Raw genomic sequence first — 25,795 nt, 5'->3', positions numbered from 1 at the left:
GTGCTGTCTCCCATTAGAATGTAAGCTCCTAGAGGGCAGAAACTTTTCTTTTTGTATCTTCAAAGCCTAGCAGCTTAACATAAGCCTTTTCATTCATTCATTCTTTTATATTTTGTTCTTTTCTGGCTTTCTTGCTTTTCCCCAAACTCCTCTCCAGCCTCCATGCCCTTGCCCCAATCCCAGGCTTAGAAAGCATTCATGCCCTCACCTCTGCCTCTTGTATTCCTAGTCCCCTCCCTTCCCACCCTTTCCCTCTCTAATCATTAGGGTTTTTTCTCAGCCTCCTCTGATTACCTTGTATTTATATATCTATGCACAAAATGTATTTTCCAGGAGGAAGTTCCTAGAGAAATGGAGACTCTCTTTCCATCTGAACTGGGACAGGGCTCAGCCCTAGTGCAGGGTTGCACAGAGTAGGCACTTAATATGTGTTTGAACTGGGGTTAAGGAGCAGCTGTGGCCTTCAAGGCATTTAGCTTCAAAGTTTACCCCTTTCTTCAATCAATTACTCACCAAGCATTTATTAAGCACTTACTGTATGCCAGGCTTTATGGTAGGAAACAAAGACAGGGGGGAAAAAAGTCACTATTCACAAGGAGCCAATCAAAAAACATTTAAATGTCTTCTATGAACCAGCCAGGCATTCTGACAGGGCATACAAATACAAATCAACCAATCTACATGCATTTATTAGGCACCTACTAGATGCAGGGCACTATTGCTAATTACTGGGCATACAAAGGGTGGGGAGGTAACAAGCATTTATAGAGCGCCTGCTGTGTGCCAAGGAATTGAGCTATACAAATATTAAAAATATCTGATCTTCACAAAAACTCTATGAATTCTTACCGCTGTTGTCCCCATTTTACTGTGTAGGAAACTGAGGCAATCAGAAGTTAAGTAACTAAACCCAGGGTCAGGAAGTTCATGTCAGAGAACAGATTTGAACTGAGGTCTTCCTGACTCCGGGTCCCATATTCTGTCCTGGTGACACCTAGTTACCTCAGCTAAGAAAGGCAAAAGAAGAGTCCCTGCCCTCAGGGAGCTGACAGGCTAATAAGATAATTGTTGTTAATCGTTTAGTAGAATCAGACTCTTCGTGGTCCCATTTGGGGTTTTCTTGGCAGAGATACTGGAGTGGTGTGCCATTTCCTTCTCCAACCCATTTTACAGATGGGGAAACTGAGGCAAACAGGGATAGGTGACTTGCCCAGGGTCACCTAGCTGGTAAGTATCTGAGGTCAGGCCCAGAGCTCTATCCACTACACCACCAAACTGCCCTGCTAAGGAGATAAAAAGTAAATAAACAGGTACACACAAGATATATAGTCCAGGATTGCATATTATGTATACAAAACCTAATATGCACTGAGGTCTTACCTAATAGATTGTAAACCCCTGGAGGGCAAGGCCTATTTCCTTTTGTTTTCAATGCCCAAGAGTGTCTGGCACACAGTAGGTGTTTAATAAATGCTCCACTGACTACAGGGAGACTCGCCTACCCCCTCTTACTCTCACTTCCAATTTATCCTTCTGTGTAACATGCTTTGTATCATCTCCTGTTAAACTGGGCAGGAACAGTCTTTTGGCTCTTTTCATATCCCCAAAGCTCAGCACAAAGCCAGGAACACAGTAGGTGCTTTATAAATGTTTACTGAATTGACTGGACCCCAGTGGTGGGTCCAGTCCCAAGTTCCTACAAATGAGATAAACAATCAACTTTTCCCAGAAGGAAGGAAAGGACAGCTTGCAAGGATAGAAAGAATATACAGACTCCCATTTCTTCACAAAAGCCATTTTATTTGAGCCCTCAGGAATTCCCACCCTCCACTCCTGGCCTTCTCAGGTGCCCCCTCCAGGTTCCCAGAAGGCACTTCCTGTTTTGTGCTTTCCCCAGAAGGCCCTGGGCTGGTCTGGGGGGGGGGAGCTCCATCTAGGAGGATGGACCCTGCCAGACCAGCTCCCACTCCCCCACCCCCAGGGCAGAGTGCTTCAGACCCACCATAAGCCTTCTCTCTAGTCAAGAGATAGGGATGAGCACTGAACCTGTATAGAGAACTCCTGGGTGAGGAAACCCTCTCCCAATGCATGGTAGCACCTCCTGAGCTGCTTAGCTCTAGAGAGTTGTCTAGACTAGGACTGGGAGGTTTGATAATCTGACCAGCAGAATAAAAGTAATATGAAGGTGCATATCAGAGATAGGACTTGAACCCAGATCTCCCTGGCTTGGAGGCTGGCTGTCTCCCCACCAAGACACCCAGCTACTGTCCCTATATCCAACTGGGTAAAAAGCTTGGAGACTCTCTGCCATGCCCCAGGGCTCCGAAAGGAGGTTAGCAATGTTGAGGTGGGCTTGGAGCCTGTTCAGCTTTCTAAGCCACCCTCCTGGAGCTCAGAGCTTGGACCAGATGGACCCAACCTTCCTCACCCATGCCCCAAAGGGACCAAGGTCGAACTTCTTCATTCTGTAGCAAAGGAAACAAAGGTACCCCGGGTTGTGGTCTCCACTCTAATATCTGCCTGGAATCCTAAATCTAGTCCAGAGCAGGATGGGACTTTAGGGCAATCTATCTCCACCCCCAAATTTTGAATTAAGGAAATGTGAAGTTAGCGGATTTATCCAAGCTCACACAATTAAAGAACAGCAACAAGATTCAAACCCAGGTCTCCAGATCCAGAGCATGGGTATGACAAGTCATTCTCTGGCCTCAGTGACTTATCTGTAAAATGGGGGTTCATATCTGACTTGCCTGAAAAGCAAGCTGTGGTTACTTTAGACAGCTTGAGGGGAGAGAAGGTAACCCTTAACTCAACTTGCCCTGCTCTCCCACTGTTCCAGGCCTGGCAGGGGTCTGTGGGAGAGAAGAAAGAGGAATTGGGGGTGGGGGGAGGTTTCCAGTCACCACTCTACTTCTACCTAGTAGATGCTTCCCCCATCCCCCAGGAATGGTTTCTCTAAGATCCAGCTCCATATTCCTTTGCAAAGCCAATCACCATCCATGGGCCAGAGAGGGAAGACATCTCACAAATCACAAAGTACCTGGGAAAGCCAGGTACTTCTTTAAAATAAAAAAATTAACCCAAGCCCCACCCCAGTATCTGCCAGGCCAGCAGTGAGATGGTAGAGAGCCAGGCAGAAAGTTGGCCTTGAAGCCTCTGCAGGCAAGCCTGGAATGGGGACAAACGGGTCCCTCTTCATTCACCATATGGCCTCTCCCTCTCTGTCCCAATAGGAGACCCACCCTACCAATACACTTACCCACACAAGAAACACGTCACATGCTAAGAACTAGAAACATGTCACTAAGTCATGGGAGGAGACAGCATCCAGCACCTTATGGGACCTTACCCCCAAACCCCAGTCCAGGGGGGTTGTCATGCCTAGCACCTCTTAAATGAGGTGTCAAGCTAGGTATCACAGTGCACAGAGGTCTGGACTTGGAGTCAAGAAATCGTGAGTTCAAATCCTACCTCACACACCTAGCCATGTGACCCTGGGAAAGTCACTTCTCAGTTTCCTCTTCTGTAAAACGAGGGGGTTGGAGGTGATGGCCTCTAAGGTCTCTTCCGGCTCATCCAATGACAAGCTACCAAGAAGGCACCCCCACCCCTGAATTCCATGGCTCTGGGAACAATGGCTGGAACTCACCAACTCAGCATGGGAACTGGAAGGGCCCAAAGCCACCTGCCCATGTACCAGACCAAGAACCCTCCAAAGACATACCCAACAAACGATTGTCCAACCTTTCCTCCAAATCCGCCAGTGGTAGAGAACTGACCACCTCCAAGCATACATTCCAAGAAAGAGTGGCTCCCAGGTCCAGCCCAGGAAGCCAGTGTCTACTCATGACACAGTCCTAAATCTTGAATTTTTTTTTTTTGACTAGACCTGAAATTTCACTGATGAGGCTATCTTTCCACCACTGCAACTCCTAAGTGTCAGAAAGTTGTCTCAGATCCCAGTCCCCCAGGGCTTCCTGGCTCCCCCGCCCCCCTAGCCATGATGCCTCCCAAGGACAATTTTGAATTAGACTCCGGCAATTTTCCAGCTGGAGAAGGTCTAAGACATAAATTAACCTGGCAGCAAAGAGCAAACTCCCAGAGGTAAGGAATTGTCCCATGCCTGTAGCCCCAAGGCACAGAGGTGGGCACAGAGGAGGCACCTGTTAATGACTGAGAAGTTTGACTGGCAGCAGGATGTGGGCGAGGAGAGCCCTGGATTTGGAGACAGGAGGCTTAGGATGGGACCCCTAGAATCATCCTGCGGCAAATGCGGGGGGCTGGCCTGGGCCAGATGGTGACAGAGATTCCTGGCAGTTCTAAGAGCTCAGGGTTCTGCCTGGGCATTCTTTCAGAGGACTGGAAGAAGAGGCAGCATCACCAGGGTCTTTGTGGCAGATGACGGGGTCAGGACCCATGACTTGGTCAGAATGGGGAACACACAGTGTAGAGATGCCCTCCAGCTCTGGAAGTCTGGGACATGGAGTCAGAGGATTACCTGAAGGCACTGAGAAAGTTAAGTGACTTACTGGTGTGTCAGAATTTGAATTCAGATCTTTCTGGCTTAAACCACTGACAGTTTCTCCAGGGAGGGCTGAAGAAATAGAAATCCTTTGAATAGTTGAAAGAACTGTGCTCTTGAGTCAGGAAGCAGGGTTCCCCCTCCCCAGGCTGTCAGGACATCCCCAGATACCCGCTGTTCCCCCTCACTGACCTTAGATCTGAAAAAAAAAAAAAACAGCTTAAAAGGAATGGGCACGGAAGCGAGGAAGTACAGAGGCACAGAATGACTGTAGACTGGAAGTGAGGAGACCAAGAATCACAATCCTGTCTCTGCTACCTATGACCTTGGGCCAGGGGCACAATAGAGTGAGAGGGTGACGGTCTGGCTGCAGAGCCCACCTCGGACACCTGCCGTGCCCCTACTATGGGCCTCAGTTTCCTCATTTTTCCTCATCTGTAAAATGGGTCAAACAACGGCACCCATCTCACAGGGTTGTAGTGAGGACAAAATGGTAATGGAGATAAGTGCGTGGCAGACATTAAGGCCTCCCAGAAGTGTTAGCTAACAAGGACCACGGCCCTGCCACATGTAAATCGAGGAGCTCGGACCAGGGGATGTCAAAGGTCCTTCTAATTCTGGTCACTTCCCCTCTCACATCAGTAAAATGGGCTGAGGGAGGAGCCCAGGGACAGAACTGTTTTCATGTTGGGAGAGGATGGGAGGTGGCCCACTTAGGGGGTCACAACAACTCCTCAGATGACCTGAGCAGCAAGGGCGAGCTGCTAGTGTGTGGGAGAAGGGAGCACCCATGCACCAAGGACATCCCAGATTGCTGACATACCGGAAGATGGGTGTAGTAAACCTGGCCCCTTGGGGAGTGGTGAGGAGAAAGAAGGATGCTTTGTAAACAATGATGCGCTCGATAATGGTCAGGACACACACACACTGAGACACAGACACAGACATTGTACCGTTTGAGGGGGGTCCCAGGCACATGGCCTCCCTCCCCACTTCCCCTACTCTAGAAGGAGGCCACCCAGGAGAGGCTACAGAAGATGTCCCAGCCCCGATGCCAGCCCGGCTCTGGAGTCAGCTACAAGCCACAAAGCCCAACCCTCCTTCACTCTGGTCAGGCAGGGTCTGGGCTGAGTGGCTGACCCAGACATCGCCCCTAATCGACAGGGCCAGTCCTGCAGGCCCCTGCCTGGACTCATGCCTGCTGCCCAGCGCCAGGATCAGCAGTCAATGGACCAAGCGTGAGTCAGAAGGGAAAAAGGATGTTTGCATCCAATGACCATGAGCTGAGGCCTCCCAGACGGACCCTCCCTGGGAGCCTCGGGTCAGGGACTTTCCAGCAGAGGAGAGTCTTCCCCTGTATGGTCCATGGGTCCGGACGAGCCAATGTTTTCCAGCCCCATGTCCCCTAGTTTTCCACCAGCTGGGTCACAGCTGGCCTTGGCTCTCCAGCCACTCACGCCTCAGGGCCAGAATCTCCTGGCCATACCAGTCATGAAGTTGGGAGAAGGTAGTGGTGCACGGGGTGAAAGGAGTCTCAGGGACCAGCAGGGGGACGGGACTGTTGCCCAGGGAGGGCTTCCGACGGGGTGGGAGTGGGGGAGGCCTGGGGGCCCCCTCGGGGCTCGTCCTGGGGAGGGCCCCGTTGGGCAGGCTAGGTGACTCCTGACTCCACACGGCACAGCCATTCTCCTTGGGTCCTCTCGAGGACAACGAGCATTCCCGCCGTGGGGGGACCAGGGGCTCAGTCCTTCGCCTACCCCCCGACCGCATCTGTTCCAGCTGCTGCTCTAGCTCGCGCACAACCAGCCGCATGTAGTCAAAGCTGGCGCGAGACAGGGCCTTGACCCAGGCCTCCATGGCCGGCTGGCTGTCAGCCGCCAGGATGTACGTGCGCGAGCGGGAGCCGGCAAAGCGGATGGCAAAGGCGAACTCCTCGGCGGCCTCACACAGCTCCACCGTGCAGCCCTCCAAGATGATGACGCCCACGGGCTCACGGCTGTCGCGGTCCTCAAAGTAGAAGAGCATGTTCCCCTTGAGCACAAACCAGCGTCTGTGGTAGGCCGTGTGGCGCTCACCCTTCTTGTACAAGAAGCCCGTGTTGTCCGCCGGAGAGTCGCAGGTGGCATAGAAGGCCAGGCTGCGCTCGTTCAGCTTCATGTTGACCAGGAACCTGGGAGGGGAGAGAAGAAGAGGAGAAAAAAGAGTCTCCAGGGTCTGTAAAATGTGGGCGTGGCACTGCTGACCACAGCGTGAGATTTGGGGTTGGCCAAGTCAAGCCAATAAGGACCACCATTACTCTTGAAGACCACTGCCTAAGTTCTAGAGGGGGCGCCATCTACATTGGAAAGGACAGCCCAGGGGGACAGACTGGAGGATCCTTGAAGCAAGAAGACAAATGTTTCCATGCCCATCTGACCTAAGGCTTTGCCAGGCACTGGGTTAAGTCCTGGGGAGAGCAAGAACGGCAGAAAGTGACTGATAGATTTCCCCCATTTTGCAGATGAGAAAACCTACCACCTGCCCTGCCCCAAGGCAGCCCATTCCTCTCCTCCCTAAACTGCCTCTTGGTAACCTAGAGGATCAGATTTGGAGCTGGAAAGGGACTCAGAGGCCATCCAGACCAGCCTCATTTTTTACAGACGAAGACACTAAGGCACACAGCACTTAAGTGACCCCCAAGGTCACACAAGTAGTAAATGGTAGAGCCAGAATTTGAACCCAGGTCTTCAGTCTCTAAATCTAGGGTTCCTTCCACTGACTCCCAAGGGAGGAAAGATCCTTTATGGTGTATCATCACCTTTTACAGGTCAACAGATAAGAGCACTGGGCCAGAAGTCAGGAACCGCTCATTTTCCTGAGTTCAAATCCAGCCTCAGACACTTTCTAGCTAGGTGACTCTGGGCAAGTTGCTTAGTCCTGTTTGCCTCAGTTTCCCCATCTGTAAAATGAGCTGGAGAAGGAAATGGCAAACCTCTCCGGTATCTCTACCAAGTCACAAAGACTCAACAACAACCCCTTTTTCCAACCCCACACGGAACTCTAGAAGATTGGGGAAGGGACCCTTCATGTAAGCTGATGAGGCAGCAGAGCTTGGTCCCGTGGTCAGAAGGGGATGGTGCTATTCTTGGAAATGCAGGAATTCCCAGGATCTGCTGATGGAGCTGACTCACATGGTAAGCCAACTCTGTGGCCAGACCTATTTCCTGCCCAACCGCAGGCAGGAGCATTAAGTGCAACAATGACAAGATGACTTATCTCCAGTTGCCCAGGGATGAGCAAAGACTGAAGGTCACCGGAAGAGCCTGGGACAGAGCTGAGGGAGCCAGGAGAAGGGACAGCCCTGCTTTCCTTCCCAGGGATGCCCTGCCAGCACCCTCTGCTCCTGGCAAGGGCCTCCTGAGGCAAAACCATTTGTCCCCAGCTGCTGCCTGCCCTCATCAGAGGGGCTCATCAATCAGCCCTGCTCACCTGAGACACACATACCTTAGCCCTGAGCATTCATCTGGAGGCAAGAGAAGGCAAAGTGAGCCTTTCAGAAAGAAGTGATGGAAACCTTCTACCTACCCAGGAAAGGAAAGGGGAAGGAGGCAGGGTAGAGCGCAGCTCTCCCAGCTAAATTCAACACCCCTAAGGCCTAGGCCCCTTTCTTATCTTACAGTGCCTCTCCCCTTCAGTACCCATCCCTCCCTGGAGGGGACTGACCCAATTACAGACTCACCAGAAGCCAGAGCCAGAATTCTGCCAGCTCCTTCTAAAAAGGACATTTCAACTCCCTGCTCCCAGGCTGGCAAAGCCTTCCTCACCTTGGCCTAAAGCTCAGCTCAAGCAACCCTCAAAAGCAAGGGCCTTCCAGATGACTCCCCACCCCAAACCCCTCCAGGTACCTCAATGGTACAGTACTGTTCTTCTGCCTTACACATTTACTGAGCTTGGTAACCCTGGGCAAGCCATTTAAACTCTGGGCCTCTCTCAGTTTCTTCATCTTTAAAATGAGTATAACAGTATCCCATCCCCCAGGGTTATTATAAAGATAAAATTGAGCTAATATATGTTAAGTATTTAGATTAAAATATATAATAAATATGCAATAATAATATAATATGTAATAAATATATCATAGTAGAATAGAATAAATCTATAATATAACATAATGTAATATATAATAGACATACATATGTAATGTAATAGACATACATATGTAATGTAATGCAATATGTGAATATATAATAATGCAATGTCATATGTGATATAACAAATGTGCAGTATGATATAATGCATAATAAACAGGCAAGATAATGTAATGCATAATATTAATATATTATATAATAAATATGTGATACTGTATATTTGTTATAAATATATACCATATGATGTGATTATATTAATATAATATATGATAAATGTAATAATAAGATGTGATATATAATAAATATAGAATAGGATGTAATATAATTTACTAAAAGTGTTCTAGAAATGCTAGATGTGGTTATTTTGCATTCACTTACAGGTGTACCTACCTGTCTCATTTCCCCTGAAGGAATGTGAGCTCCTTGAAGGTAACTGTTTTTTCTTTTCCTTTTTTTCTTGTAGCCCAGGCCTCTAGCCTAGAGTTTGGCAAACAGTTGGTGCTTCCTAAATGCTTGCTGATGGATCCAAAATTAGCACCCACGTCACCACCACATCTTTCACGGATCCTCCCAGAAGGCCCCTGGCCCCAAAGGCTCTCCCCCTGCACTTGGAGCTCCCTCTGCTCCTCTCTAGCCCAAATCATATTTACTCAAGTATAAAACTTGTCTCACCCAGAGACTGAAAGTTCATTAAATGCAACCTATTCCTCCAACAATGTGCTGACAATGCAGCCTGTCTCTGAGCTTGAGTGGCTTCCCGGCATCGCCACAATCCAACCTACCTTGGCCTTGGCCTTTACTGTAACCTGCCTTGGCCTTTACTGCCCTTCTTCCATCTTCCCTCTACACATAACTACAGTACTCTACACATAACATTACTACACATAACTCTGCTCTGTGCACGCTCTGATCTAAGGACACAGGGCCTTCCTGCTGGTCCTCAAACAGGACATGCCGTCTCCTGGCCCTGGACATTCTCCCTGGCTGTCCCATCTTTTACACCTTGTATGCAGTTATTGTCCAGGCTGTCCCTCCCCTTAGGATGGACCTCCCTGCAGGGCCCAGACAATGTTTCCAGTTTCCTCTGTACCCCTGGCTTAGCAGTGCCTAACTCTTAGTAAGCATCCTTGTTAACTGACTGGTCATCCAGCCTCTCCTGGAACTCACTACCTGCAGAAACCTCCCAATTAGGTTATGTTTGGTTTAAGCACACATTCCAAAAAAGGGTGGCTCCCAGATCCAGCCCAGAAACCAGGGCTTTGAAAGGACTAAGCCCTTAAAAAATGACCACTCCCTCAAGAAGCATCAAGAGCTCACTATTGCCTCTCCAAAAAAATGCAACCTCTGGGGGCGTGGAGCCAAGATGGTGGAGTAAAAGCAGGGACTTACTTGAGCTCTCCCCAAAACCCCTTCAAATACTTGTAAAAAATGACTCTAAACAAATTCTAGTACAGCAGAACCCACAAAAAGAGAGAGTGAAACAAATCTCCAGCCCTGGATGGTTGATGGGAAAGATCTGTTGCGCCACGCTGGGAGAGAAAGACAGTCCTGCATGGGCCAGGCTGGCACATACTGGGCCCCCTAACAAACCTGGAGCAGATCTCAAGGCACTGAATCACTGGCAACTGTGGCAGTTTCCATACTTCTCAACCCATAAATGCCAAAGACAACTTAGAAGGTCAGTGGACCTGGGTAAGAGAGAAGCACAGACAGCCCCAGGCAGCGGCAGGGGCAGCAGCATGGCAGCAGCAGCTTCCAGAGCTCTCAGCCCACAGACAGTAAGGGGATCAAATAATTAAGTTGTCAGGAGATTACAGGGGTCTCTTTACTGGCAGTGAGGCAGGACTCTGTTGCTTTGCCCCTACTTGGATTTGGCTGGAAGTCCTGGGTGGCCGTCTTGGGACAAGGAGGAAGAGCTTGTGGCAGCAGGAGAGAGGTAACCCTTCTCACAGTTCCAGGACAGAAGAGTGCTTGTGGTCACTCACTGACCAGCGCACAGGCCAGCAGAGGAGTAAACACCTCTCCTTTGATCACACCACTTTAGAAGAACTGAAAACTTACAGGTCCCCAGAAGTATATGAAAACAGCTGCACAAAACCCCTGAAGTTTGGGACAGTGTGCCCTCCACACTGGAAGCAGATTCCTACCTTAACAAAGAGCTAAAAATTCAACTGGCTTGGAAAATGAGGAAGCAGGGGGGAAAAATCGAACTACAATCTTACTTTGGTGACAAGGAAGATTAAAACATACACTAAGAAGACAAAGTCAAAGCTCCTACATCCAAAGCACCCAAGAAATATATGAATTGATCTCAAGCCACTGAAGAGCTCAAAAAGGATTTTGAAAATCAAGTAAGAGAAGTGGAAGAAAAATGGGGAAGAGAAATGAGAGTGATCCAAGAAAATCATGAAAAAACAAGTCAACAGCCTGCTAAAGGAGACCCAAAAAAATACTGAAGAAATTTATGCCTTAAAAAATAGACTAGATCAAATGGCAAAAGAGGTTCAAAAAGTCAATGAGGAGAAGAATGCCTTAAGAAGCGAAATTGGTCAAATGGAAAAGGAGATTCAAAAGCTCACTGAAGAAAACAATTCCTTAAAAATTAGAATGGAGCAAATGGAAGCTAATGATTCTATGAGAAATCAAGAAATTATAAAACACAACCAAAAGAATGAAAAAAAATAGAAGACATGTGAAATATCTCAATGGAAAAACAAACTGAAAAATAGATCCAAGAGAGATAATTTTAAAATTACTGGACTACCCAAAAGCCATGATCAAAGAAAAAGCCTAGACACTGTCTTTCAAGAAATTATCAAGGAAAACTGCCCTGATATTCTAGAACCAGAAGGTAACATAGAAATTGCAAGAATCCACCGATCACCTCCTGAAAGAGATACCAAAAGGAAAACTCGTAGGAATACTATAGTCAAATTCCAGAGTTTCCCAGGTCAAGGAAAAAATATTGCAAGCAACCAGAAAGAAACAATTCAAGTATTGTGGAAACACAATCAGTATAACACAAGATTTAGCAGCTTCTACATTAAAGGATCAGAAGGCTTGTAATATTATATTTCATAGGGCAAAGGAGCTAGGATTAAAACCAAGAATCATCTACCAAGCAAAACTGAGAGTAATCAGTGAGGGGGAAAACTGACATTCAACGATGTACAGGAATTTAATGCATTCTTGAGAAGCCAAAGCTAATGGAAAAATTGACTTTCAAGTACAAAACTCATGAGAAGCACGGAAAGGCAAACAGGAAAGAGAAATCATAAGAGACTTATTAAAGTTGAACTGTTTACATTCCTACATGGAAAGATGACATTTGTAACTCATGAGACCTTTCTTATTATCAGGGTAGTTAGAGGGAATATATGTAGACAGAGAGCACAGGGTGAGTTGAATATGAAGGGATAATATCTAAAAAGTAAAATTAAGGGAAGAGAGAGGAATGTACAGGGAGAGGTAGAATGGGATAAATTACCTCACCTAAAAGAGGCAAAAAAAAAGTTTTTGCAGTGGAGGGGAAGAAAGGGGAGGTAAGAGGGAATGAGTGAACTTTATTCTCATTGGATTTGGCTTAAGGAGGGAATAACATACACACTAAATGGGGTATGAAAATCTATCTCACCCTACAGGAAAGTAAGGGGGAAGGTGTAATAGGAGGGAGGGCACATTGGGGAAGGGGATAATCAGAAGCAAATCCTTTGAGGAAGGACAAGATCAAAGGAGAGGACAGAATAAACAGGGGGCAGGATAGGATGGAGGGAAATATGGTTAGTATGGATGCTGCATGACTACACATGTACAACCTATATCAAACTGCTTGCCCTCCCAACAAGGGTGGGTGGGGAGGGAGGAAAGGAGGGAATTTGGAACTCAAGGTTTTAAAAAAACAAATGTTAAAAACTGCTTTTACTTGCAATTGGGAAATAAGATATGCAAGCAATGGGGTATAGAAATCTAGCTTACTCTACAGGAAAACAGAAGAGGAAGGGGATAAGGGAATGGGGGACTGATAAAAGGGAAGGCAGATTAAGGGAAGGGATAATCAGAAAACATACCATCATGGGGAGGAGGAGGGGAGAACTGAGAGGAGAAAATTTGGAACTCAAAATTTTGTGGAAGTGAACATTGAAAACTAAATTAAATAAACTGGAAAAAAAAAATGGTGGCAGCTAGATGGCACCGTGAATAGAGCACCAGCCCCGGAGTCAGGAGAACCCGAGTTCAAATTCAGCCTCAGACACTTGACATACTTACTAGCTTGAACAAGTCACTTAATCCCAATTGCCTCACCTTCCCCCCTCCAAAAAAAAAATGCAACCTCCTCTCCTTGGCATCTAAACCCCTTCACAATCTGGTTCCAGTCTGCCTTTAGGAGCTGATTTCTCCTCACACCCAACTGTCCTAGCAACACCAGCCTCCTTCCAGCTCCTGGAACCTGGCCTTCTTTCCCCCTCAGGACCTTGTCCCTCATCCCTAAGATGCTCTCCTACCTCACCCGGACCTCTTAAAACTGTGGAAGTCGATAAGCAAGCATTTATTAGGCACCTACTATGTGCCACACACAGGAAAATGCCTAGAGCTAGGAACAGATGAAGTGACTGTCTGAGGAACAAGGGGGCCCCTGCCCTTAAGACTCCTATAATCAAGAAGACAGATATGGCACAATGCAGATAACTCTAATATACAACATTCCACAGCAAAAACACCAGAGAGAACAAAGAATCATGGGAGGCATGGAGAGAGAAAGTGGTTCCCATCCAGGTAGATCTGGGAAAGCTGCCAAGAGGTGGTAGCCTTTTGCTAAGGTCTTTTTTTATCTTTTTTTTTTTTAAGGCAAGGGATGTGCCCAGGGTGTTTCAGATGCTGCCAGGGTCCCAACACTTCTGGGTTAGAAGAAAAGGTTGGACCCACAGGGTGACAAAAGGTTATGGAAGACCTTGAATGCCAAACAAAAGAATTTGAATTTGAATTTTACTTTGGAGGAAAGAGGGACCCACTGAAGATCTTGAAGCAGAGGAGTCATAGGAACTAAATTAGACTACTCTGGCAAGGGGGCACATGAGGGGTAGATTGGAGGTGGTATACAGCAGAGGTGCAGAGACCCAGAAAAAGGTTGCTACAATAATCTAATTTTCAAAAATCTTTTCATTTTAAAAATTAGTCTAATTGGATGGTAACAAAAGCCTAGACTAGGGTTGTGGCAGTGAGGTAGGGAGAAGGGGATGGATCCAAGGTCTGTTCTTGAAACCTGGACATTGATGAGACCTGGGCATCTTCAGCCACGTCCCACCATGATCACCAAACCCTAGCCCACAGAACTAGGCTCTCGGAATGGACAAGTGGATATCACAAGACCTGAGCACTTGACAGGACTCAATCATCTCCTCCAGGTTGGCCTCTTCAAAGGCCCAGAGAACTCCTGGAGAGGAAACAAATGTGATACAGTGGATATAGCATTGGGCTCTGGAGTTAAGAGGTCATGGATTCAAATCCTGCCTCAAACAACTTATTAATCTGTATGACTCTGGATAAGTCTGTTTTTGCCTGTAAGACTTTTGCCTCTAGACTTGATGGCCACTGAAGTCCTTTCAGTCCTGACTAGGAATCCTATGACTCCCTCCCCCTCAGCAGAAAGACCTTAGCTGGGTTTCAGGAACCTTTCAAATGCGTGGCCCATAGACATGAGCATGAGGCCCTGGAGGCAGCCATCAGAGTAGGGAGAGGGCAGGGCAGCAGAAGCTTGAACTACACTCAAGGAAGAGAAGAAGCAATTCCCAGCCCCTTCTGCGTTCTTCATTAAAGAAGGATCCCTGCTCTGCAGAGGAAGGCGCTTATGGATGTGGGACTCTGCATATAGTCACACTTGGCTGATGAATCACAGACTTTGGTGGAACTGGGTTTTTTTCCTCTTTTTGATTCCTGGTTACATGAGACAGTGTGGCAGAGACAAAAGGCGGCCAGCCGGGAACCCTTAGCACATATTATCTCGGGGAGCCTTACCCTCTCAGTTCTCTGAGCAAGAAGGGGCTGTACAACATTGGGAGAAAGAACTTCCTTACCTGGGAGTCTCCCCAGAGCATTTCCTATCCCCTATTCTTTGTTATGAGGGAAGTTTCTCTGGAAGTGGGGAAAGGGAGGGAGATACCAAGAAATGTAGGTGATATAAAAACAAAAGACACAGAAAAAAAATTAAAGCAAGTAGATGAGGGTCAGAGACTTCGCTCCAAAAGAGGCCCCAGAATCCAAACCCCTCCCCCACATCTGACAGATCAGGACAGAAAATGAAGCCCAGAAGAGGAGCGAATAGCCCATGGTCACACAGCAACAAAGCCGGGATATCTGAACCAAGGCCCTTTGGCCTTCAAATCCAACAAGACTCATTCCTCTCCTCCAGCTGACTTTACCCACAATTGAGATGGGGAAGAGAAGTGAAACCACAAAGGAAGGAGATTAGATTGGGTCTCTTCTGAAGGCTTAGAAACTGAAGGGTCCTGGGGGGTGGGACGAGAAACCCCAAAAAGCGGCAGAGAGGGAAATACTGGAGAAAGAAGAGCAGGGGGCTGGGGAATAACTCAAGGCATGGGCTTTCCCTCTCTGCCCCATCCAAAGACAACCTTGCTGCTTACTGCCCTGAGAAGTTAGAAGCCGTTCTGAGCCACCTCCTCTCACTTATTCTACCAGTCAGAACCTGAAGCATCTTCTTGTTTCAGCCTCCTACAAAGAAGTGGCCCATCTCCTGGTCAGGGATAGCCCTCTACTTATGTCCTTGTTCCCTGGCCCTCCCAATTCCTGGGCAAGACTCCCCTTCTCTTCCTCTGCCTCTTAACATCTCTCCTTGTCTACTAGAGAGATGTATAAGCACATCCAGGTCCTCCCATCCTCAAACTGCAAAAACAACAATAAAATCATCCTTTATTTGACTCCACGGCCCCTCACCAGTGATCTTCCCCTCTCTCTCTCTGTCTCTCTCTCTGTCTCTGTCTCTGTCTCTCTCTCTTTCTCTCTCTGTCTCTGTCTTTCTCTGTCTCTCTCTTTCTCTCTGTCTCTGTCTGTTTCTCTGTCTCTGTATCTCTGTCTCTCTCTCTCTCCCTCCCTCCCCTCCCTTTTTTCACTACTGATCAGCCCTTCCTTCTAGACACTCTCTCCTTCCTCCTCGGCTTTTAGGAAATTACCTCTCCTGATTCTCAATTCTGTGGCTAAGAGAGTGAGGAAGAAGGCAAAGTTGAAGGCTGGGTCTGAGCTGGTGAGCCCAGGTGACTGCAGGCACAGCCCCTCACCCCCCACTGCAGAGTCCACCTCCTATCTCACAATCTTTCTTTTGCCCCACTCATGTGGGTCCCACCCTCTGGTCCAAGCTTCCCTTACCTTTCTCCTAATTGGCCTCCCTACCTCCAGACCCTCATTCTCTCTGTTCTCCAATCCATATCCCTCATAACTGATGAAATAATCATCCTAAAGCCCAAGTCTAACCACAGCACCCTCCTGTTCAAGAAGGCTCCCTATTGCTCCTAGGATACAACCTGAACTGTTCAGTTTGGATCAAAGGATTTGGAGCTAGAAGGAGCCTTGGGGAACATTGACTCCATGCCACCGTTGATGAAACTGAGGCTCAGAGAGATGGTTTGACCTACTTCAAGTCACACAGCCAGATGGCTCAGTGGATACAGCACTAGTCTTAGAGTCAAAAAGATCTGAGTTCAGATCCTGAGACACTTACTAGCTGAGTGACCCTGGGCAAGTCACTTAACCCTGTTTGCCTCCGTTTCCTCATCTATAAAATGGGCTGGAGAAGGAAATGGCAAACCACTCCAGTATCTCTGCCAAGAAAACCCCAAATGGGGTTACAGAGGGTCAAACACAAATGAACAACTAAATAACAAGGTCACAGAGCTGGTGTCAAGACTGTATTTGAAGCCAAATTCATCACCCCCTTCACAATTCAGCTTTAGTTGATTTTTCTAGATTTGTTTTTCTAGATTTATTTCTCAGCACACATTCTACGTTCCAAGCAAACTGACTGTTCCCCAAACTTGGGGTTCCATCTCCCACCTCCTCGTCTTTGCACCAGCTGTGCCCCATGCCTGGAATCCACACTCCTTCCTCAACTTTGTCTCTCAGAATCCTTGGCCTCCCTCAGGGCTCAGTTCAGGCACCACTTCCCAGGGCACCTTCTATGGCAAGTTAGCCTTCATCCCTAGTAATTAATTTTCACTGTGAATCCTGATTATCATCTTCCTTTCACTGATCTGTGTGTAATTTACATTCCCCAGTCAACTTTCAGCTCCCCAGGGGCAGGGAATATTTTGTTTGTCCTGTCTTAATATCCATTATGCCTAGCCCAAAATAGGCCATTGATAAAAGGCCTATTCAATATATAAATACAACATACTGCATTTTAAAATGTTATATATTTATATATATATATATATATATATATATATATATCATATATTAAAGGTCTTTTCTATATATAAATAGGCCCTTCTCAATCTCTACTGGCTCCTTCCATGCTGCCTACAAATATGCTCCCATTTCTCCTGTCCTGGAAAAACCCTCCCTTTACCCTCTTACCCTGAAGAGCTATCATCCTGCATCCCTTCTGCCCTTTATAGCTAAACTCATTGAAAAGGCTGTCTACAATGGGTGCCTTCACACTCCTTACCCTCCTTCTGCTCACTATGTTCTGGCTTCTGACCTTATCATTCCACTCTCTCCAAACCACTTTGTAGGGTTACTACGTTACTAATGATCTCTTAGAGGCCAAGTCCAATGGTCATTTCTCAAGCCTCCTTCTCCTTGACCTCTCTGCAGCCTTGGACACTGCTGGTCACTCTCTCCTCCTGGATAATCACTTCTCTCTGGGTTTTCACGTGACTGGCTCTCCTGGTTCTCTGACCTCTCTGACCTCTCCTGGGTCATCAGCTGGGGCCTCCTCTTACTACAGGAGTCTAACCTGGCCCCTCTTCTCTCCCTATACAACTTCACTTGGTGATCTCATCGGCTCCCATGGATTTATCATCTTAATGTTGATCATTCCCAAATCTACCCATCTCACCCCAATCTCTCTGCTGACCTCCAATCTCATGTCTCCAACTGCCTTCCAGATACCTTCAGCAGGGCATCCAGTAAACATCTGAAACTCAGTATGCCCCAAATAGAATTCCTTATCTTTTTCTCCTAACCCCTCACCCCAATACCACCGCCACCTTCCCTATTACTGTAGAGGGTAGCGCCAGGCTCCCAACCCAGGAGTCTTCCTGGATTCCTCCGCCTTCCCCATATTCAAGCTGCTACTGAGGCCTGTTGACTTCACCTCTGCAACATCTCCACAAGGCGCTCCCTTTTCTCCTATGATGCTGCCCCCACCCTGGTGCAGACCCTCATCACCTCATGCCTGCATTATCACAATAGCTGCTGGTGGGGTCTGCCTGCCTCAGGTCTCCCCCCATTCCAATCCATCCTCCATTCAGCCACTAAAGTGACTTTCCTAAAACACAGGTCTGACTGTGTCACACCCCACCCCCTCCCCACAACTCAATAGACAACAGCTGTTCCCTATTCCCTCCAGGATCAAATACAAATCCTCTGTAAATCATTCAAAGGCCTTCAAGACCTGGCCCTTCCTACCTCTCCAGTCTCCTGACACCTCACTGCCTACCATGTACCCCGGCCTCCTGGCTCTTCCACAAACCAGCCCCTCCATCTCTTGGCTCTGGGCATTCTCTCTGGCTGGTCCCCCTGCCCAGAGCGCTTTCCCTCCCCCTCTCCAACCACTCACCTCCCTGGCTTCCTTTAAGTCCCAACCAAAATCCCACCTCCTCCAGGAAGCCTCCCCAGCCCCTCTTCATTCAAGGCTCCCCCTGCTTAATCATTTCCTATTTATCCTGCATATACTCTGCTTGCATGTGTGCTTCCATGAATGTTGTCTCCCCCATTAGACTACAAGCTCTTTGAGGGCAGGGGCTGTCTTCTGCCTCCTTTTATATCCCCAGGGTTTAGCACAGTGTCTGATATACACTAGGCACTTAATAAGTGTTAACTAATTGATTGATTTGAAGACGATTTATATCCTCTCTAATTCTCCAGGCCCTGGTTCATAGTCCAGGCCTGTGGTATGGTACCTGTGTTATGCCGAGAAAGTCCCCTGCCCTCTCTGGAGGTTGGCAGCCTCATCTCTGAGATCTCCATTCATGGCCAATATGGTCCCTAAATCTTCGAGCCCATGAAACCCAACCCTTTATTTTCCCAGTTAAAACATTAAAGGGGGGGCAGTTAGGGGGCTCAGTGAATAGAATACCAACCCTAGAGTCAGGAAGACCTGAGTTCAAATCTGACCTCAGACACTTGACACACTTACTAGCCATGCTACCTTGGGCAAGTCACTTAACTCCAATTGTCCTTCCTCCCCTCCTCCAAAAAGCAAAAAAAAAAAAAAAAACCACCAATAACAACAACAAAAACATTCAAGGGGTGATGAGGCCAGCTGAGGGCCCATGGCAGGCCTGGTCAGGAGGTCCCTGTGGGACCCAGAAAGACCCATATCATCTCCACGTCCAGGCAGGCCTCCTGGGAGGGAGAGCTACCACTCCCTAGGCATCAGGGGACCCCAGGGAAGTTTCGGGGCTGCACCCCACCATGCTGGGCTTCCTTTCACTCCCCCTCAGCAAAGGCAAAACGGCAATACTGGAGAAGAGGTCAGGCCTTAAGAGTCAGGAGATCTGGGTTCAAATCCCCCTTCAGCCACACACTAGCTCTGTGCCCCCAGCTCCCTGAGCTTCAGTTTCTTCATCTGTAAAATGGGAACAAAATATCTGCATCACCTCTCTCATCGGTGTCTTATTAATTAACTCTTTATAGAAATGTTTGCTGAATGAGTGATGGGGGGAGGGAAGAGGGTGAGCCAGAGGGATACACGGTGGCACACACCTGTCATCCCTGCTGCAGAGTGGGCTGAGGATGGTGGATAGCTTGAGCTCGGGAGTTCAGAACCACAGATGGGCTAGAGAGGACTGGGTGTCCTCACTAAGGCTGGTCCAACATGGTGAGCCCATGACCCAGAGGCAGGGGGGGTCACCAGGCTACCTTAGGAGGAGTGAACTGGTCCAGGTCAGAAATATGGAGCAGGTTAAAGCTTCCATGCCCATCATTGCCAGGAATAAGGCCATGAGCAGTGTGGACAAGACAGGGATGGCCAATCTCAAAAAAAAAAGCAAAAAGATACCAATGCAATGATCAGCCATGATTTCAGAGAACCAGAAGAGGATGAAGCATGTGACCAACCCCCTGAGAGATAACAGACCCACGATGCAGAAAGACATATGCTTTTGCATGAGAACCATGCAAGAATATGTTTTGCTTGATTATACATATTTGTTGGGCAGCATGGAGTCAGGAAGACCTTAATTCAAATCTGGCCTAAAACACTTACTAGCTGTGTGACTCAGGCCAAGTCACTTCACCCTGTTTGCCTCAGTTTCCTCATCTGCAAAATGGGCTGGACAAGGAAACAGCCAACCACTCCAGGATCTTTGCCAAGAAAACCCAAATGGGATCATGGAGAGTCGGACGTGACTGAAACGACTGAACAGTGATTGTTAAATTGGATTTTTTTTTTTTAAAGAAGGGTAAGGGAGATTGTGAGACATGGATTTCTAGCTCAGATCAAAAGGAAGCTGGATCTCGGAGGGCCCACAATTCAAGAGACTGTGCCCCGATCCTCCCTCCATGACTTCCACTCCTTGGTGAACCGTTATTTTTAGTAAGTCACTGTGTTCCCACAGAAACCACAGGGCCACAGGATTCGAAACCAGGCCAGCTCCTCACCCACCAAGGGAACTGAGGGAGGAGTCAGGATCCAGGGGGAGGCCGATGGCAGAGAGCTGAAAAACACTGTCGGGTCAGCATCAAGCCCAGTATTCCTCCAGCTTGAAGAGGGGTGCCCTGAGCCTGCCCCAGGACTGGCCAGATGCTGAGAACCACCCCACCAGCGCTCCTGGGCTTGTACTGGCCACGTTTGTATGAAGACAAAATCAATCAGCAGGTATTTGGGAAACATCTACTATATTCCAGGCACTGGGAACCAAGAAAGATCTGGTTTCTGATCCTGCCTCTGACACTAGCTGTCATTTAACTTTTCAGAGCTTCAGTCTTCTCTATAAAATGGGAATAAACCTTTGGAGGGCAGGGGGGTCTGTAGCTGGACTCTTACTGTCTATGAGCAGAGTTCTGGAGCTACAAAGGGACCTCTGAGGTCCAATCCTCTCATTTTGCAGATGGGGAAACTGAGGCCCAGAGAGGTAAATCAGGATCACAAAGGTCAGGGGTGGGATCTGAACTCAGGTCCTCTGACTCCAGGGTCAAAGTACCATGACGCCAATTCATTCTCTATCTATTCCAGGTAGGTCATGTCAGAAAATTCTTTTTTTTTTCCTTCTCCCCTTTTGGATGGGATAAAACTTGAGGACAATTTGAAGTATGGAAAACAAAAATGAGGGAATTAATGCCCTCTTCCCTACTCCCAAAGACCTTACCCCCTAAGTGAGGATGGGAATCTTAGATGCGTCTCCAAAGGTTTCACAAACCTTGATGGGCTGTTGGAAAGGTGTACTGTTATTACTACAACCAGCAGCCAAGTCACAATAAAGAAAAAAAAATCCCCCTGTAAAAAAAGGATGGGGGTCAAACTACATGGGCCCTAAAGCTTCCTATGGCCCTAAATCTGTGATCCCATAATCCCTGGTGGCCAGGTCTCCCTAAGGGCTATAATTCACTTAAAGGTTCCTCAAGACATCCAGGGGAGTATTTTCCTCATACCAATGGCAGTGACTGAGACTGTTTTTCTGGTGACTTGGAGACACCTCCACATTCTTTTGCCTGGTTAAAAAAAAAAATGCCAGCTTTATATTTGGATAAGCCTTAACAACTGGTATGACCCTGGTCAAGTCACTTAACCTCTGCAGGCCTCTGTTTCTTCATTTGTAAAACAGGGACAATGATAGCATCACTGTCCTAGGGTTGTGGTGAAGATCAAGTAAGATAAAATTTGTAAAGTGCTTTGCACAGTGCCTAGTATATAGTAAACCCTATATAAATGTTAGTAATTATTGTTATTACCAGCCGGCTGGCTGTAAGTTTTCTCATCCTCATTTTCCCTACTGGAGAAATGGGTATAATATTAGCCCCTACCTCCCAGAGTTGTGAGGATAAATTAGACGGTATTTGTAAAGTGTTTTCCAACCTTAAAGCTTTGTGGAAATACTAGTTATGATTCCAGGAGTCTGGAAGAGACCTCAGATGTCCTCAAGATGAATCCCCTCATTTTACAAACACATACCTCCACTCTCTAACACACTAACACACATACACACACACACCCTCCCCTCTCTAACACACACACATCTCCACTCTAACACACACACACACACTCTCACACACACACACACACACAGCCTCCCCACCTGAAGCCAATATTAGACCAGGATCTTGTATGTGCAGATATCATACCCCTAATAGAAATGAAACTCCTTGAGGACAGGGACTGGTTTTACATTTTGTTTCCAGCCCCAGAACTTAGGGAACACTTATTAATGCCTGCCAACTAATGGACTGGGCAGCAACTGCCCTGTAACTTACAGAGAGTCTATTTTATACAGTTTCCCAGGGCACTGAAAGTGTCTGGGCCTGGACTCAGAAAGAACAGAGCTCAAATCCAGCCTCAGACACCTACTACCGTGTTTCCCCAATAATAAGACCTATCCCGAAAATAAGCCCTCCCCTTACTGTGTAAGATTCCTCGAAAATAAGCCCTCCCCGAAAATAAGCCCTATTGAGATTGCTACTGTAGTGAAGGTGATCCCCTCCGCTACACGCTACATTACGGTACCCTCTGTATGCACTGTCCCCCCCCCCCCGTGAAACGCACGCCGCGCTCCGAGCTGCATCCAATCAGAACTGCAGCAGTGAGCGCGTCATCCTGTTCTTCCCCAGTGATTTGCTTATTGAATAAAGGTACATTTTTTTGTTCACATTTACCTGTTTATTAAAATTGCTGTCAATGTTCATTAAAATAAGCCCTCCCCTGAAAATAAGCCCTCTGGTGTTTTTCTGTCCAAAAAATTAATAAGACAGTGTCTTATTATCGGGGAAACACGGTAGCTGTGTGACCCTGGGACAGATCATTTTACCTCTCTCTGACTTAGTTTTTTGTGTCTAAAATGGGGATAATAACAGAACTTATCTCCCAGAGTACGGGATAACATTTGTAAAGGACTTTGGAAACCTTAAAGCATTATATAAATCCTTGCTATTATTATTAATGATAACAATAATTATTATTATGGCAGCTAGGTGGCAAGGTGAATAGAGCAAGCAGTCCTGGAAGACATGAGTTCAAATCCAACCTCAGATACTTACTAGTTGTGTGACCCTGGGCAAGTCACTTAACCTTGTTTGCATACAAGAATCAAGTCCCACCTCCATGCTTTTGCGCTTGTCTGAGTAGGATTATTGTGGCAAATTGGCCAATCAGAGAATCTGATTTCCTTTCTTTGATCTCAATTACCTCCTACCACCACTATCAAAAAATTAATTAATTAATATTATTACATCATAAATAATTATAATAATCTAAGGTCACCCAATCAGTGTGGATCAGGGACAAGACTTGAGTCTCATGTCTACCTAAGTGCACAGCCAGCCCATGCTGTCTCAGGAGGTAATCAGGAGGAGATAATTAATATTCTCCCCATTTTACAGCTAAGGAAATGGAATGGCTTGCCCAAGGCCACATAATGAGTCAGTGGCACAATTTAATGCTTAGATCTACAGATTTCTTATTCTATTTTTGTAAAGAATGGGACATAATGTGTCAGAGTCAGGAAAAAAAAAGTAAATTTGCTGGGCAGGAGGTGGGGTAGGGAGAAGATTTGCTCAGAGGCCCCTGTCTGTCCACCGATATTTTCCAAGAAGTTCAGAACCCTCCTTACTCGGTACTTATTGAGTTGGCCACCCTGGCCAGAGGAGGCAAAGATCACAGAGAAACATCCCCAGATTGCTAAGATCCTTAAAGATCAATCAATTCATCCGACCAACTCTATTTTCTAGAAAAAGAAATGAAATCTCAAAGAATTCAAGTAATTTGCCTAATGTCATAGAACAAGGTAGAGGGAGCCAGGGCACCAATCCAACATCTGTTAAGTACCTACTATAAGCACTGGGGATACAAAAAGGGACAAAAGACAGCCCCTGCTCTCAAGGAGCTCACAATCCAAAGCATAAAGCCAAATCTCCTAAACTCACCAGGGTTCATTTTTTTCCTTTTGCTTTAAAGTACCTTTTACCTGGGAAATCTCATGCCCCTCCAATTCCAGGGTCAAGGATTTTTCATGTAGATGGTGCTCATTCTAATCTTCAATTTCCCCCTACCATCTGAGTTGTCCCTATGCTGGGGTGCTCAACACCCCCAAGAGGATGATCGGTTTTAAGCTTCAAGGGGCCTCAGAAGCCATTTGGTCAAACCCCACAGGAGCAAACAGGTTTGCAGACTCTTGGGTCTCACACAGGGTAAGTGACTCCAAAAGAAAGGTTCATTCCACAATGCTTCCATCACCTACTTACAGTACTCAAACTTTTGGCCCCCAAAGTGGCCTTTACATTCTTAAAATTTTATGTATGGGTATACATATTTACGGTATTAGAAATTTAAAAATCTTGGTATTATTATGAAAATAGTTTAAACTTTGAAAACTCCCTGAAAAGGTCTCTAGGACACCAGGGACCCTGGACCACACTTTGAGGACCACTAATCTAGATCAATCTCATTTGACAAATGAGGAAATTTAGGTTCAAAGAGTGACTTCGGGCTTCTCGGGCAAGAAATTACTTGGCGAAGGTCACATAGCTTGTAAATTGCACTCAGTCAGTCAGTCAATAAGCATTTAAGTGCCTACTATGTGCCAAGTAGTGGGCAAAAAGCTGAGATACAAAGAAAGGGAAAAGACAGGCAAACACGATTGAGAACATGCAAACTACTACGGACTGAGTTGAAATATCAATTGTAGATAAATAACAGAGAAAATGCCCTTTGAATCTAGATCCTCTGACTCCCAACCCAGAACGATTTCCACTGCACCATACCTATGTGGGAAGGGGGGCCGCTATAGCGTCTGGCATCCCCGGAAACTTCCCAGGGGCCTGGTACCTGTGCCTCGCACAGGCTCTGCACCTGGCCTGCCGGAGGCTACCCAGAGCCCACTTTTTCCAGGCCAAGGAAGAGGAAGCTGGCCTGGCACAGCAGCCCGGAATTGGGGGACCCACTCTTCAGAGTCGGAAGGAGCCTTCCTGGCCGATCCAGCCCCATAATCATACACCAACTCGGTAGCTTTGGGTGTGTTTTTTTTTCCTTGTTCTTTGTCCCGAAAGAGAGCCGAGGGCAACAAAGGTGCAAGGCACGAGCACCCAGGGCTCCCCAAACAAAAGAGGGGTGTGTTTGTGTTGTACACCTGGGCTCCAACGGGCACAAGGGTTCTGCCCCCAAATACTGAGCTCAGAAAAGTTTCTCGCTCCCTCTTAACAGCTGGATGGCCCCTGGCCTCGATTGTCCCAACTGTCAGGCCTGCAGGTGTCATCTCAAACCGAAAGCAGCCCTGTGGAGCCTGGCTGTGGCGGTGGAGGTCCCCACCGGGCTGCCTGAGCCCGGGGACCCTAGGCAATGTTTACTTTCTAAACTTCCCCTCTGGCGCTGGGAGGCCGAGCTCTCCAGGGCTCCGGGCTGGGGAATCTGTCCTGCTTACCTGGCCTGGGGCCCGGGGTGCCAGGGGCTGGGCTGGAGGTGGCCGAGGCCCGGGGTCCTGTCCCGTCCCCAGCTCTTACCTGGCAGGCGGCTCTCGGTTAGGGCGGCAGCACTGGGCGTCCCGATCGCGCTGGGGCCGGGGCCGGGACTGGGAACGCGGCTGGGACTAGGGCTGCGGCCGGGCCCCGGGCCAGGACTGGGGCTGGGGCCGGCCCGGGGGACGCAGCCATGCCCCGGCCCGAGCTCCTGGGCACGCCTCGCTGGACTGTGGCTCCGGCCCCCGGCACGGACGCTCGAACGCGCGGACGGACAAACGCTTTGTTTGCCCCGCTCGGCTCGAGTGGC

General features: G+C 47.7%; 1 protein-coding gene across 2 annotated transcripts in view; it reads right to left on the bottom strand.

Moving 5' to 3' along the window:
• Positions 1–1,637: 1,637 nt before the first annotated feature.
• PHETA1 (PH domain containing endocytic trafficking adaptor 1) overlaps positions 1,638–25,795 on the bottom strand; it is a 24,747-nt gene continuing 589 nt past the window's right edge. The window contains exons 1-2 of one of the 2 annotated variants that reach the window (XM_069081689.1): positions 25,531–25,789; positions 1,638–6,692 (exon numbers count right to left, since the gene is read on the bottom strand). In XM_069081689.1, coding sequence (XP_068937790.1) covers positions 5,948–6,679 — 732 coding nt within the window. In that variant the 5' untranslated portion in view covers positions 6,680–6,692; positions 25,531–25,789 and the 3' untranslated portion in view covers positions 1,638–5,947. Of the gene's footprint in view, positions 6,693–25,530; positions 25,790–25,795 lie in introns of those variants that run through there. The other variant, XM_069081688.1, reaches the window with a different exon arrangement.

The sequence above is a fragment of the Petaurus breviceps genome, unplaced genomic scaffold (assembly GCF_028583685.1).
Source record: "Petaurus breviceps papuanus isolate PSGF00001 unplaced genomic scaffold, PetGlider_PUasm1.0 99, whole genome shotgun sequence".
NCBI classification, from domain to species: domain Eukaryota; kingdom Metazoa; phylum Chordata; class Mammalia; order Diprotodontia; family Petauridae; genus Petaurus; species Petaurus breviceps.
The sequence above is the reverse complement of the archived record's forward strand: the minus strand, read 5'-3'. Positions and strand labels throughout refer to the sequence as shown.